The sequence below is a fragment of the Phyllopteryx taeniolatus genome, chromosome 15 (genome assembly GCF_024500385.1).
Source record: "Phyllopteryx taeniolatus isolate TA_2022b chromosome 15, UOR_Ptae_1.2, whole genome shotgun sequence".
In the NCBI taxonomy this organism is placed as follows: Eukaryota; Metazoa; Chordata; class Actinopteri; order Syngnathiformes; family Syngnathidae; genus Phyllopteryx; species Phyllopteryx taeniolatus.
Genome location: NC_084516.1, coordinates 12759656 through 12775212, shown reverse-complemented (window position 1 = coordinate 12775212; position 15557 = coordinate 12759656). Strand labels below are relative to the sequence as shown.

The window sequence follows — 15557 nt, the reverse complement described above, 5'->3', positions numbered from 1 at the left end:
TGTGAGTGCGAATGGTTGTTTGTATGTGCCCTGCAATTGGCTGGTTCAGGGTGTAACCCGCCTCCTGCCCGATGATAGCTGCCGATGAATGCCCCCTCCAACTGAAAAAGTTGGTCCCACCAATGCTACCAGTGCAAAAGTTAGCGTAGAACCCTGGCAAATATTACCTCATGTGGGATAACGAGGCAATGCAACGATACATTTTTTTTTGTATTTAAAAACAAGCCTATTAAACTGTTTCACGATCACTATTTTATTGTCTTAAAAAAAAACATCCAGACTTTCAATATCAGCAAAAATTACACCGCAGTAAATGTAGTAGTTCAATGAGGAAATCTTCTTTCCTTGCTTGACATGTCAGGCTGTGACAGGCTGACATATCCAAAATTTGGGCGGGCCAAAATCGGCCCGAAAATGAAATATTTCGTCAGACAACAAGCCTGAAATTATGACTCAGTATATTTGGGAAGGATTTTTTTTCTGCAGACATCATTTGTAAGTCCACAACTATGGAATAAGTGCCAGTGTTCACAGGATTAGATAGGTCCTTTAAGGGTCTAACTTACTGGTGAGACGTTGCCGCGGCTAATTTGCCATGGCGACACAGGAGACTAAATATTGCCTGTGTGCTCACCAGGGTGACGTCTCGCGGAGAGCATTTCGCCAGGAGGTCTCCATGACATCGCAGAGACATTTCCACAAGGTCTCCTCAGTCTCCTTGGTTTACAGCAGGTCTCGGAGACGTTGCGGAGACATTTCTCCAGTTGTGGAGAAAATTAGTCCCTACGACGTCTCTGAAACCTGCTGCTGACTTGAAAAAGTCTCCAAAAGGGCTCCGATGAAATCGAACCGGCTAGTCTCCAGGAGACGTCACGGAGATAGATAGCTAGTCGAATATGCCGAATATGCTTTTCACCTGTGATCAAGTGTTATTTGTGTGTTATGTTTTAGCATCGCAGACTGCAGCTCTTAAGAGGCCTGAATTACACCCCAAAATAATCAGTTTTAAAACTAACCCCAAAGCCATAGCTTGTCAAACACTCATCCCATTGCCACTCCCCTAGGGATCCGTTTTGTTTGTGTGCGGTGCAGTAGCCAGATGTTACATGCTACGTTGTGATTGCTTTGGAGGAGTTTAACAGCGGATTGAGTCTAAGGATAGCATGGAACCCCTATAATAAGATCATGCGTCCGCCCTCCCCTCCTGTGCAATCTGTTTAATCCTAACTAAGACGAGATATTGTAGTAAATGAATCCACCCTGTGTCTTATTTGTTTTTCAACCCACTGACATGCATTTATGGGGTGGCTTAGCAAAATCTTTACTGACTTTTATCTGGCGTGACAAAGAAAAGATAAAGAAGCAAGAGTTACTCCGATGATTATTTTATGAACGCTCAATGAAATGCAACGTCAGAATTTTTGGTCTGGAAGGTGTTGTTATGGCGAGGCGTCTTCAAAGATGACACGCGTGCAGGTTGCTGGAGACAGAGCCGCACACACCTGGTGATGGCACGTGTGTGTGTGTGTGTGTGTGAAATGGGCTGAGGCGAATCCACACAGTGTTATCCTTGAGACACCTGCTGTCGTGTTTCAGCTTTTAATGAGCTGTCGAGCTGCATTCATTATTCCAGCATAGCCAGCAAATGCACTGCGGTTGCTGCCACGGCTTTCTAAAGTGAAATAGGGGTGTGTGAGTGCCGACATATATATCTTCTTCATCTTCCGTTCCGCTTATCCTCACTAGGGTCGCGGGCGTGCTGGATCCTGTCTCAGCTAACTTCTGGCGAGAGGCGGGGTACACCCTGAACTGGGTTGCCAGCCATTGACAGGGCACATATAAACATACAACCATTCGCACTCACATTCACACCTACGGGCAATTTAGAGTCTTCAATTAGTCGGTGGACTGCGTACCTGCGTGGGTTTTCACCGGGAACTCCGGTTTCCTCCCGCATCCCAAAAACATGTATGCTTGAAAACAATCTGTTAAAATTACAGGAGTTAGATTTCCCGGTTTGTGGGAGTATGTCACGGTCGAAACGGTAATGGCATAAGACAATGCAGTGCTAACTTTATGTGCTTATTACACTTCGCCAAGTGGACATTTGTTACATTGCAACTGTATCCAGCAGTCATTTTATCAAATATACACATCTAGCCATCCATTTTCTTTTACCGCTTATCCTCACTAGGGTCGTGGCCTGCTGGAGCCTATCCCAGCTATCTTCGGGCGGGAGGCGGGGCACACCCTGAACCGGTCGCCAGCCAATCGCAGAGAAAGGATATTCAAAAAATAAACTGTATACAGAGTGGACCCCCGCATATTCGTGGTTCGGCATCTGCGGACTCACCTATTCGCAGATGTGTTTTAAATATTTTTTAAACGAGGGCACCAACCCTCGTTTTTCATAGAAACCGCTTATTGGCGGTATTTTTTAGCTTGTTCATGCCTTTTTCTGGATTTCTTTTTAATGGCAATTATAATGGACGTCAATTTTTCACGGATTTTCTTTATTCGTGGTCGGCCCTGGTCCCGATCCCCCAGCGGGGGTCCACCGTATCCGTTGGTACATCACCAGCTCCTGGGCTGGCATGCTTCTTACATAGCTGTCCGTTGTTTTGTAGGTAAGAATGTGCATTATTTTGACAGTTGTGTTCTGTGCGTGAAATGTATTAAAAATGGGAAGAAACAACTACTTGTTTTCACGAGGCTGTAGGCATGTAAACATACCCTTAATTGTTCTTGCATGTCAGAATTAGGAATAAGACATTTAGTTGATCGGCCGTACGGGAATTTAACGATGAATTAACTGATTACTGGTAGCTGTTTTTGTTTTTTAAATAACATTATATATTGTATTACAGGTATATATTATATTTTGCATTGTGAAAAATACAAATGTGTTTTTACACATAGATAGCGGTTTTATTTTCAGAAGTCCTCGATATAGTCAATAATACCCCCCAAAACACAACTTATTTTGTTACGTTTTGTACTTTACTACTGCATTAGTGTAAATTAGTGACAGACTATGATCTGTTCCGACTTACATAAAGATTTGTCCGAGCGGAACTCCATCATTAGCTGATGACTCCGACAGTCAAATATGTTACTGGGCTTTTACTTAATTATATACATGTACATGTATTCATAAACTGAACATATTAGATAAAGGGACTTCCCTAAAAGAAGAGATCAGTGCCACGATACAACATTTTGTGGTTCAATTTTGTGTAATTGTGATTTACTTTTGCTCTATTTATTTATGTCCATGCAGTTGTCATGTTACTCTTCAGTTGTTTTAATTTTCAATTTCCTTTTTTGTTCTTAGCTTAAATAAAAATGTGGGACGCGACTAATGACAATAGGAAAATGTGGATCCCAGGGTGACAACAGTTGACAACCACTGCCCTAGAGGGCGTATTTGAATGGTATCTGTGGATTGCTTCAGTAGGCTTTGATGTGTTAACTAGTCTTAACTAGTAATTTCTTCTTTAGTAGTATTTAACTAGCCACATCCTATGAAAGGAATTGTAATTTCAGGTTATCTTTGCTCCTCTATAATTTCTTCACTTTCTCCCACTTTTACTTCTTTCATCTCCCCCTCCCATACCATGTCAGCATTGTCTCAGCACCAAAGTGAGGATAGGGGGGGGCGGCGGGGGGGTTGGTAGTGGTTGTCGTCCGGCAGGGTGGGTGGGGTCTGCCTGCAATTCGACAGCACTCTCCCCTGCTTGTGTTCAAGCCCACCTCCCTCCCATCCATCCTCCCACTCTCTCTCACTCCCCCTCCCTATGGTCCATCCTCCCCCCACCCACACGCCTTTCACAAGCAAGCAATGAGGTAATCCCTAGCAGCCTCGTGAAGTGCAGCAGCAAGTGCGGTGAGAGGAGCAAGAACAGCGGCCGGCGTCATGTCAGGAGCCGTGATATGCACTGACTCTTATCACTTTTCACATGTTAGCAGCTATCTCCTCTAGCTGATCTGGTTAGCTGCTGACAAGCTCTAGCTTTGACAGTTTTTTTTGTAGCTCTTTTTGTACTGAGGGGGTCACTATGTGGAGGGGCTATTAGACTGGGCAAAGCAGGGGTGGGACAGGCTTAGCCCAGAGGCTCGGGGGCTTATATTGGACACGCCGAGGTGGGGTGAAGAGACAGAAGAGGCAAAAAAGGACAAGAGAGGACGTGAGCGGAGAAATTAGGGGAAAGGTGTGTGCCCACCATGACGGAAAGGTGCAGTCTGTGGAGCGCACTGTCGGCTGCAGCATGCTGCTTCTACCGGGGATCCTTCATGCAGGTGCAGGTCAGTGTGTGTTGCATGTTATGTGTCCCAATGAATTTCTCATGATGCACATGTGAGTTCACGGTGGAGCCGGGAGCATCAACACTCACGCTAAGTGCCACACTGGTGACATCATAGAAGTAGTACTGGACTGTCAAAACCACTGTGCAGAGACAGGAAGTGGCATATTGTACTACTTAAGAGTTTTAGTGCATGGGAGTGAAAGTGTGTTGAGGTGTACAGTATCATCTTCACTTCATCTAATTCCAGCTCGGCGTTTGAAACCCAATATGCGACCATATACACAGGACAGGATGATTTACTGTATTTTTGCTAAACATACTGCTCACAGTAAAAGCCTATATCAAATGTCAGACTTTAAAGGTGCTTAACTCGGTGTCTCATTAGATGAGAACATGGACTTTTCCAGAACTAAAAGGTATACTTATGTAAAGAAAATGTAGGTAGTAATTGTTTAAGTGGTGACCTCTTTTTGCTATATTTTGGTTTTGTTGTATACTGTCACTGACCATAATATTCGATACAGTAGACCTGAACCATCTTCGAGAAAAAAATTCTGTCGTTATAAAGATCCTGATTAGTGTAGATTGGTATTGTATGATGTATGCTTAGTATTTCTGTGTTGTCTGCAGTTGTGTTTGAATTAGTGATGGGCATAGTATTTGATTGATCCTTCAGAATGTGGTCAATTGCATGGACTTGATTGTTGATTGCAGCAATTCAGTCTCAACTCGTTTACTGTGGAAGAAAAAGTTGAGCAAATCTCCACACACTGGCATGGAAACAGGATTTCAGAACATTCAAATGGACATTGTTCCATGTCATTCAAAATAATAATTCATTTTGAATGGCATGACCGTAAACTCAGATTTTCCAAATTATGGAACTTTAGAGGGCGGCACTGTGTACAGTGGGTACGGAAGGAATTCAGACCCCCTTAAATTTTTCATTCTTTGTTATATTGCAGCGATTTTCTAAAATAATTTAAGTTCATTTTTTTCCTCATTAATGTACACACAGGACCTCATATTGACAGACATTTTTTTCTACTTTTGAAATTTTTGCAGATTTATTAAAAAGAAAAACTGAAATATCACACAGCCATAAGTATTCAGACTCTTTGCTGTGACACTAATATATTTAACTCGGGTGCTGTCCATTTCTTTTGGTCATCCTTGAGATGGTTCTACACCTTCATTGGAGTCCAGCTGTGTTTGATTATACTGATTGGACTTGATTAGGAAAGCCACACACCTGTCTATATAAGACCCTACAGCTCACAGTGCATGTCAGCGCAAACGAGAATCATGAGGCCAAAGGAACTGCCTGAAGAGCTCAGAGAAAGAATTGTGGCAAGGTGCAGATCTGGCTAAGGTTACGAAAAACATTTCTGCTGCACTTAAGGTTCCTAAGAGCACAGTGGCCTTCATAATCCTTAAATGGAAGACATTTGGGACAACCACAACCCTTCCGAGAGCTGGCCGTACGGCCAAACTGACCAATCGGGGGAGAAGAGCAGTGGTGAGAGAGGTAAAGAAGAACCCAAAGATCACTGTGGCTGAGTTCCACAGATGCAGTCGGGAGATGGGAGAAAGTTCTAGAAAGTCAACCATCACTGCAGCCGTCCACCAGGCGGGGCTTTATGGCTGAGTGGCCCGACGGAAGCCTCTCCTCAGTGCAAGACACATGAAAGCCCGGAGTTTGCTAAAAGACACCTGAAGGACTCCAATATGGTGAGAAATAAGATTCTGTGGTCTGACGAGACCAAGATAGAAATTTTTTGGCCTTCATTCTAAGTGGTATGTGTGGAGAAAACCAGGCACCTGTCCAATACTGTCCCAACAGTGAAGCATGGTGGTGGCAGCATCATGTTGTGGGGGTGTTTTTCAGCTGCAGGAACAGGAGGACTGTTTGCAATCGAAAGATGAATGCGGCCAAGCCTTCTCCAGAATGCTCAGGACCTCAGACTGGGCCGAAGGTTCACCTTTCAACAAGACAATGACCCTAAGCACACAGCTAAAATAACGAAGGAGTGGCTTCAGAACAACTCCGTGACTGTTCTTGAATGGCCCAGCCAGAGCTCTGACTTCAACCCAATTGAGCATCTCTGGAGAGACCTGAAAATGGCTGTCCACCAACGTTCACAATCCAACCTGACGATCTGCAAGGAGGAATGGCAGAGGATCCCCAAATCCAGGTGTAAAAAACTTGTTGCATCATTCCCAAAAAGACTCATGGCTGTATTACCTCAAAAGGGTGCTTCTACTAAATACTGAGCAAAGGGTCTGAATACTTATGGCTGTGTAATATTTCAGTTTTTCCTTTTGAATAAATAATAATTAAATTTTTTTCTGTCAATATGGGGTGTTGTGTGTACATTAATGAGGAAAAAAAATAACTTAAATGATTTTAGCAAATGGCTGAAATATAACGAAGAGTGAAAATTTTAAGGGGGTCTGAATACTTTGCGTACCCACTGTAATAGTGGTTAACGTCTGCCTCAAATTTCTGAGTTTTAGGATTCAAATCTCTGCGTCTTCCTGTGTGGAGTTTGCATGTTCTCCCCGAGCTTGTGTGGGTTTCTCCCACTTTCCCTAAAACATTCATGTTAGATTAATTACCGACATTTGTTCATAGGTGTTAATGTGAGTGTGAATGGTTGTTTGCCTCTATATGTGCTACAATTGGCTGGCAACCAGTCCACTGTGTACTCTACCTGTCACCCAAAGTCAGCAGGGATAGGGTCCAGCTCACCCGCGACCCTAGTGAGGAAAAGTACGATGGAAAAGGGATGAATAAATAGAAATTTTGTCAAATTGCCATCCCCCATTGAAATGCTCTGTATCATACCCATATGATGTTTGTAATATTATAAGCTACATGAAGTAAAAATAGAAATATCCATCAGTATGATGAATACTCAATTGAAAGTGAACAGTGTTGATTGACTTTCTAATGGCAAAATTATTGACACGGTAATTGTATTGGATTGCATTAGATTTGATTAGAAGAAATGAGGTGGCTGCTAAGTTTGACCATGTCTACATCCCATAATATTTCTTTAAAGGATGTAGCAAAGGTGTGCAGGTTAATGTATGACTATTTTTAAATCAATATGGTTTCAAAGTTTTGGCTGTTTCTTTGTGTGTGTGTTTGGAGATGCGTGTGTTTTGGGAGTCTCAATAATCAATAAAGACGTAGGATGTGTGTTAAATTTCAGTCTGTAATGGAGTATGTCACAATGAAATTAGTAATGTATATAATATAATATACTGGATACGTATTTATACAGTGGCACCTCCACTTACAACTGACCCAACTTATGAGTTTTTGAGAGATGCGAGCATTGCTCAGACAAATATTTGTCTTCAGTTGAGAGAAAAAAACATGAGTTAAGTGTGCTAGTAATGGTATCAGTGAACAATACAACAAGAAGCAGTTTGGCAGATGGTGAACAATTCTTGCCAAATGCTGGCTTCAAGCTGTTTATTGCCACTCCCCGTTTAAGTTTATTGTACAACTAAACATAAAATAGAATTGCATGTTGTGTATTTAACAAAACCACAATAACTTTGTGTTACGACGCTTAATGGTAACACTCAATGACAAACACCATACACACGGCAATGAAACTAGCGTCGATGTTGGTGTCATTATAAACCTCTAAAGGTCCCGTATTTTGGCAATTTAGTCCTCCATAGAGTGACTCTCTATAGACTTCGTATAAAAGTGTCAATTTCATTTCAGAAAACACCTTGGTTTTGTCATACGAGTGTCCAGAAAAGGCCACTTTGACAGCTACTTCTGTTTGACACAGTTTTGTATCCACTTTGTCCATATTTGGCTAAGCCCGCCCCCTTTCCGCTGCTTGTTTGCCTCCATGTAGAAGACCCACTTGTGAGAGCACAGCTGTTTGTTGGGTTGACAGCGCTGGCTCAGGAGCGGAAAGGGAAGGCGGAGAGCTTTCTAGTGACGTAGATAAGGTTGAGAAGTTGATCTGATTTCAGGGGGTGGCAGGTGATGCCTGGTTAGCACATCTGCCTCACAGTTCTGAGGACCGGGATTCAAATCCCGCCCTCGCCTGTGTGGAGTTTGCATGTTCTCCCCGTGCCTGCGTGGGTTTTCTCCGGGCACTCCGGTTTCCTCCCACATCCCAAAACATGCGTGGTAGGTTGATTGAAGACTCTAAATTGCCCGTAGGTGTAAATGTGAGTGCGAATGGTTGTTTGTCTATACTGTATGTGCCCTGCGATTGGCTGGTGAGCAGTTCAGGGTGTACCCCGCCTCTCCCCCAAAGATAGCTGGAATAGGCTCCAGCATACCCGGGACCCTAGTGAGGATAAGCAGTACAGAAAATGGGTGGATGATTTCAGGCCTCTTGGCAGAAAAATGTCTGGAACTTAGGAATGCATTTACTGAGGCACCGTAGAGACAATATTTCATCGCAAATACAACCCCAATTCCAATGAAGTTGGGACGTTATGTTAAACATAAATAAAAACAAAATACAATGATTTGCAAAGCATGTTCAACCTATATTTAATTGCATACACCACAAAGACAAGATATTTAATGTTCAAACTGATAAATTTTGTTTTTAGCAAATAATCATTAATTTAGAATTTTATGGCTGCAACACGTTCCAAAAAAGCTGGGACAGGGTCATGTTGACCACTGTTTTACATCACCTTTTCTTTTAACTACATTCAATAAATGTTTGGGAACTGAGGACACTAATTGTTGAAGCGTTGGAGGTTGAATTCTTTCCCATTCTGGCTTGATGTACAGCTTCAGCTGTTCAACAGTCCGGGGTCTCCGTTGTTGTATTTTATGCTTCATAATTTGTAGTGTATTCAATTAAATATAGGTTGAGCGTGATTTGCAAATCATTTTATTCTGTTTTTATTTGTTTAACACAACGTCCCAACTTTATTGGAATTGGGGTTGTACAAGAAAAAGTTGGTGTGGCAAAATTTTGCCTTTTTAAGTAACTTATGTTTGCAAAATGTCCATTGAAACATTATGAAGTCAAGGCACCACTGTAATAATAATGTGTAAAAAAAAAAAAAAAAAAAAAAAAGTGGTTTTGTTTTAATGTCACAGGTGAGACATTTCAACAATACTGTTTTTACAGTAATATTAACACACCCTAAGATTTGACTGGCGTCGTCGTAATTTTTGTTTTATCTCCTTTGCGTCAGATTTGAATTTTTAGCTCAGACTCCATCCATCCATTTTCTGAGCCGCTTATCCTCACAAGGGTCGCGGCAGTGCTGGAGCCTATCCCAGCTATCATCGGGCAGGAGGCGGGGTACAACCTGAACTGGTTACCAGCCAATCGCAGGGCACACATAAACAAACAACCATACGCACATTCACACTTACGGGCAATTTTGAGTCTTCAATTAACCTACCATGCATGTTTTTGGGATGTGGGAGGAAACCGGAGTGCCCGGAGAAAACCCACGCAGGCACGGGGAGAACATGCAAACTCCACACAGGCGGGGCCGGGGATTGAACCCCGATCCTCAGAACTGTGAGGCAGGCGCTCTAACCAGTCGACCTCCGTGCCGCCTAGCTCAGACTCGTTACGTTATTTTTATTCAAAGCGCCGATGGGGTTCGTGCGTAACAGTGGTTGAAGTGGGTGAATTAATTAGTTAGTGATGCTGTTACGAGTTAAGTGGCTGCCTCTCTATTGTAAGCGAAGAATAATTGCTTAATTCTTTGCAACATGGGATTGTTTTCAAACACTCATTTTATCTGGCCTAATATTGACTCCCCGATCCATTCTCATTAAAGATAGCTTGTCAAGAATAATACTCTGCAACCCAAGTAGGTGTGTTGTAATTGTTACTTGTTCAACTCATCCATAGTTCCATTGATGACATCTCTGCCTCCAGCAAGATATAATTTTTTTTAATTAGTTAATTATTATCAATACTATCTCACACAAAGGATATGCATGACTTCATATATAATTCTTCTTGGCATCAGTCACTGTCTTCACTGGTGTGTGAGTGTTATGCTCAGAAACCACTGTTTTATGTTGTTAATGTTTTGCATCCCAAAGGCAACAAAACATGAAGAAGAAAGTATAGTATGGTTTTAGCTTTTACAATAATGTAATGCCTTTAGATACGAGGGACCCGACTTTTGGGTTTTTCAAGATATGAGTTGTCGTTCAGCCAATTTTTTGCTTTGACCTGTGAGCAGAAATTTGAGATACGACCACTGTATGATTGCAGTGAACTCATCTCTACTCACTTCACTGCAAGAAGCAAAAGAGAAGATAATTCTTTATTGCCACTCTCAGTTGAAGTTTACTATTAACCTAAACATACAATAAAACAAAGAGAGTTAAGGCCTCTTTATACTCCCGCGCTCGCGTGGCCGACAACGCCCGCAATGCATCACGTGACCGACGAATTGACCCGTGCGGCCCCTCTGCGTAGCTTGATGCGAACACGGCAAAAATTGGTGCTGCGCGTAGAATGCCGCGGAGATCATCTCTTGTGATTGGTCTGTTTTAGCTGACGCTGTGATGACTTACTCAGCGTGCCCCTTGGTTCTACATACCATCTACGCCGCCGCCTTCTTGATTGATTTTGCAGCATAATTAAACGTATCTTCTGGTCATCAAGGTCCATTTGTTCTAGCAGACACTGTTCCACGGTCACCATTGTTGTTGCTTTGTTCCTTGTACTGAAAGGAAAGTAAAATCGGCTACCGGAAATGGCCGCGGCAGTATAAAGAAGCCTTTACGTGTTGTGTATTTAAAAAAAAAAACACATAATTTTGCCTTAAAGTCCGCTAGGTAAAACATAATCGGAAATGTCATAGACTGGCTAACAAATCTATTTGGCGTTGTTATAACACTTTAAGCAATGGATATTTGAACACAAACAGTGCATCAACATATGTAGACAGACAATAGAGCAATAGTCACAGGCATATATTCTTTATCCTTCAAGTACTACATTACTGCAAATGACTAAATCACTTACAGTAGTTGTGAAACTCTTCTTTTATGTCTGCATGACTGTAATATGCTGCTGCCTGGTGGCCAAATCGTGCACACCTGAAGGCGCAGCAATTAATTAATTATGATGTGCAAAACAGTATATTCATTTACCTTCTATTTAGTTTTGTTATTACTTAATGTTTCTATAAAGTACAATATGTGCTATCAGGCTATTAAACTCAAATCTCAACGCACCACTGTTTTTTTTTGTTCAGGATGTTACCATAGTTACAGTAGAACATTAAAAATTGAAGATTCCAAAAGGCATACCATTTTGGAAATGGAGCAACATTTCCAGAACGAATGCACTACAGAATTCGCACAAAATCTTTGTCATCGAGCGAAACAGCAACTAATGCTGTGACCCGTCAGCCTACCTCACTTGAGCTTCGTTTAGCTAGCATCAAGTGACAAGTGTTTTGCTTTGTCTTTTTTGCACTAAACAGTAAACAGTAAAACCTAAAAACCCACAATGCTAGCTGCACCAGACAGCCGCTAACTGGAAACTAGCACATATAGGCGTCGTCACTTGTCATCAAAAGTAGAACTGTTTTAACGTTTTACATCAAATTAGTGGTCAACTTGTTTTCATTTGAGGGTTTAAAAAGAGTTTGAATTGTGTTAGCACATTCTTATGACAATGGTTAACTTTGATGTAACCTTTTATAACTGTTATGAATGTTAACATTTTACTTAAAACATCACCTTTACAGTTAATAAAAGTTGTATTATGGTTAGACTTGGACTTGGTCTCGTTTTATTATTTTCCATCCATCCATTTGCCATACCACTTATCCTCACTAGTGTCACGGGCTGCTGGAGCCTATCCCAGCCATCTTCGGGTGGGAGGCAGGGTACACCCTGAACCGGCCTCCAGCCAATCGCAGGGCACATAGAAACAAACAACCATTCACACTCACATTCACACCTACGGGCAATTTAGAGTTTTCAATCAACCTACCGCGCATGTTTTTGGGATGTGGGAGGAAACCGGAGTGCCTGAAGAAAACCCACCCAGGCACCGGGGGGAACATGCAAACTCCACACAGGCAGAACCGGGATTTGAACCCTGGTCCTCAGAACTGTGAGGCAGATGTGTTAACTAGTCATCCACCGTGCCGCGTTTTATTATTTCCAATGGGAAAAATGTTTTAAAAGCCAGACAAATTGGACACCAACCTGAGTTTTAAGGTTCCACTATACATATTTCAAAATATCATATTCACTAATTTTAGTTAATGGCATGACAAACAAAGGACGTGTCAGTAATAACTGATTTGGTGGTGTGTCCCCAGCTCATCATTTGTATCAGTGGAAAGAGATTACATTTGATCCCCTGGTCTAGACTGCACTATACTCACTATGTACACGCACACACACACACACACACAAAACACACACACATGCACGCATAGTCATTCTGCTCAACCATTGTGTGTGCATTATACCCAGTGCTTCCAGCGCGTCTCTGTAACTGGGACAATGTAACTACCCCCTGGACTCATACAGTGACAGTGACATCCCCCCTCTTCATCTCACACACACGCACGCACACACATATACACGCACACCCACGCGCATGCATGGATAAGCTAGCCCTCCCCTCCAGTTTGATTGTTTTTTAAATTAATCTTTTTTTTCTCTCCGCAAGCCACTTTCCCTCTTCTCTTCTTCCTCCTTCTCCGCCTCTACCTCCTCCTCCTCCTCTTCTTCCTTTACGCCTCCAAGGCTGTGGCCTCATTCCCTGCTGACCTGAGCAGCATGTGGCCGCCATGGTGCCCAAGCCAGCAGCTGGTCACTCTGTCCTTTAGCATTCCTGTGCCCGACTGTATGTGGACCATTCAAACAGTCGGCCTTTAAGCTCTCAACATGCCTGCCAGCCACATGCATCGCTAACCATGTCTCTGCCCAGATACACCACATGATACACCAGTCATCATCATCTCATGCCATCTTTTTTTTATATACTGTAGTATGGATTTTAAAATGCATGGAAAGACATACATACGTGTTTTTTTGCGTAATCCAGCTAATTAACAGAGTTGATAACTGACCGACTTGCTTTTTGCACTTTCGCACTTGGTAAATGTAACTACAGTATTTCCTGTGCCCGCTTTCCGACGAGAATTACAGTTTAGTCTAAAACAAAAATGAAATGAAGAAATGTAAGTTCACTGAAGACTGTAAATTTTCCAACGTGTGAATTATCCATCCATCCATCCATTCTCTACCGCTTATCCGGGTCGGGTCGCGGGGGCAGTAGCTTCAGCAGGGACGCCCAGACTACCCTCTCCCCAGCCACTTCATCCAGCTCTTCCGGGGGGATCCCGAGGCGTTCCCAGGCCAGCCGAAGGATGTAGTCTCTCCAGCGCGTCCTGGGTCGTCCCCGGGGTCTCCTCCCGGTGGGACATGCCCGGAACACCTCACCAGGGAGGCGTCCGGGAGGCATCCGAATCAGATGCCCCAGCCACCTCATCTGGCTCCTCTCAATGCGGAGGAGTAGCGGCTCTACTCTGAGATCCTCCCGGATGACCGAGCTTCTCACCCTATCTCTAAGGGAGAGCCCGGACACCCTGCGGAGGAAACTCATTTCGGCCGCTTGTATCCGGGATCTTGTTCTTTCGGTCACGACCCACAGCTCATGACCATAGGTGAGGGTAGGAACGAAGATCGACCGGTAAATTGAGAGCTTCGCCTTTCGGCTTAGCTCTTTCTTTACCACAACGGACCGATACAAAGTCCGCATCACTGCAGACGCTGCACCGATCCGCCTGTCGATCTCCCGTTCCATTCTTCCCTCACTCGTGAACAAGACCCCAAGATACTTGAATTCCTCCACTTGGGGCAGGATCTCATCCCCGACCTGGAGATGGCATGCCACCCTTTCCCGACTGAGGACCATGGTCTCAGATTTGGAGGTGCTGATTCTCATCCCAGCCGCTTCACACTCGGCTGCGAACTGCTCCAATGAGAGTTGGAGGTCACGGCTTGATGAAGCCAACAGAACCACATCATCTGCAAAAAGCAGAGATGCAATACTGAGGCCACCAAACCGGACCCCCTCTACGCCTCGGCTGCGCCTAGAAATTCTGTCCATAAAAGTTATGAACAGAATCGGCGACAAAGGGCAGCCTTGGCGGAGTCCAACCCTCACCGGGAACGAGTTCGACTTACTGCCGGATATGCGGACCAAACTCTGACTCCGGTCGTACAGGGACCGAACAGCCCGTATCAGGGGGTTCGGTACCCCATACTCCCGAAGCACTCTCCACAGGACTCCCCGAGGGACACGGTCGAACGCCTTCTCCAAGTCCACAAAACACATGTAGACTGGTTGGGCGAACTCCCATGCACCCTCGAGGACCCTGCCGAGGGTGTAGAGCTGGTCCACTGTTCCACGGCCAGGACGAAAACCACACTGCTCCTCCTGAATCTGAGATTCGACTTCCCGACGGACCCTCCTCTCCAGCACCCCTGAATAGACCTTACCAGGGAGGCTGAGCAGTGTGATCCCCCTGTAGTTGGAACACACCCTCCGGTCCCCCTTCTTAAAAAGGGGGACCACCACCCCAGTCTGCCAATCCAGAGGCACTGTCCCCGATGTCCACGCGATGTTGCAGAGGCGTGTCAACCAGGACAGCCCCACAACATCCAGAGCCTTTAGGAACTCCGGGCGAATCTCATCCACCCCCGGGGCCCTGCCACCGAGGAGCTTTTTAACTACCTCGGTGACCTCAAACCCAGAGATAGGAGAGCCCGCCTCAGAGAACTCACACTCTGCTTCCCCATGGGAAGGCGTGTCGGTGGAATTGAGGAGGTCTTCGAAGTATTCTCCCCACCGACTCACAACGTCCCGAGTCGAGGTCAGCAGCGCCCCATCCCCACTATACACAGTGTTGGTGGTGCACTGCTTTCCTCTCCTGAGACGTCGGATGGTGGACCAGAATTTCCTCGAAGCCGTCCGGAAGTCTTTCTCCATGGCCTCACCGAACTCCTCCCATGCCCGGGTTTTTGCTTCAGCGACCACCAGAGCTGCATTCCGCTTGGCCAGCCGGTACCCATCAGCTGCCTCAGGAGTCCCACAGGACAAAAAGGCCCGATAGGACTCCTTCTTCAGCTTGACGGCATCCCTCACCGTTGGTGTCCACCAACGGGTTCGCGGATTGCCGCCACGACAGGCACCGACCACCTTACGGCCACAGCTCCGGTCGGCCGCCTCAGCAATGGAG

The 15557-nt window shown here is 44.4% G+C and overlaps 1 protein-coding gene across 7 annotated transcripts in view; it reads left to right on the top strand.

Moving 5' to 3' along the window:
- The first annotated feature begins 3779 nt into the window (after positions 1–3779).
- Positions 3780–15557, top strand: part of sh2d3ca (SH2 domain containing 3Ca) — a 70119-nt gene continuing 58341 nt past the window's right edge. For 3 of the 7 annotated variants that reach the window (XM_061747542.1, XM_061747541.1, XM_061747544.1), the window contains exon 1: positions 3782–4305. In XM_061747542.1, coding sequence (XP_061603526.1) covers positions 4225–4305 — 81 coding nt within the window. In that variant the 5' untranslated portion in view covers positions 3782–4224. Of the gene's footprint in view, positions 4306–15557 lie in introns of all 7 variants that reach the window. The other 4 variants (XM_061747543.1, XM_061747547.1, XM_061747545.1 and 1 more) reach the window with 4 other exon arrangements.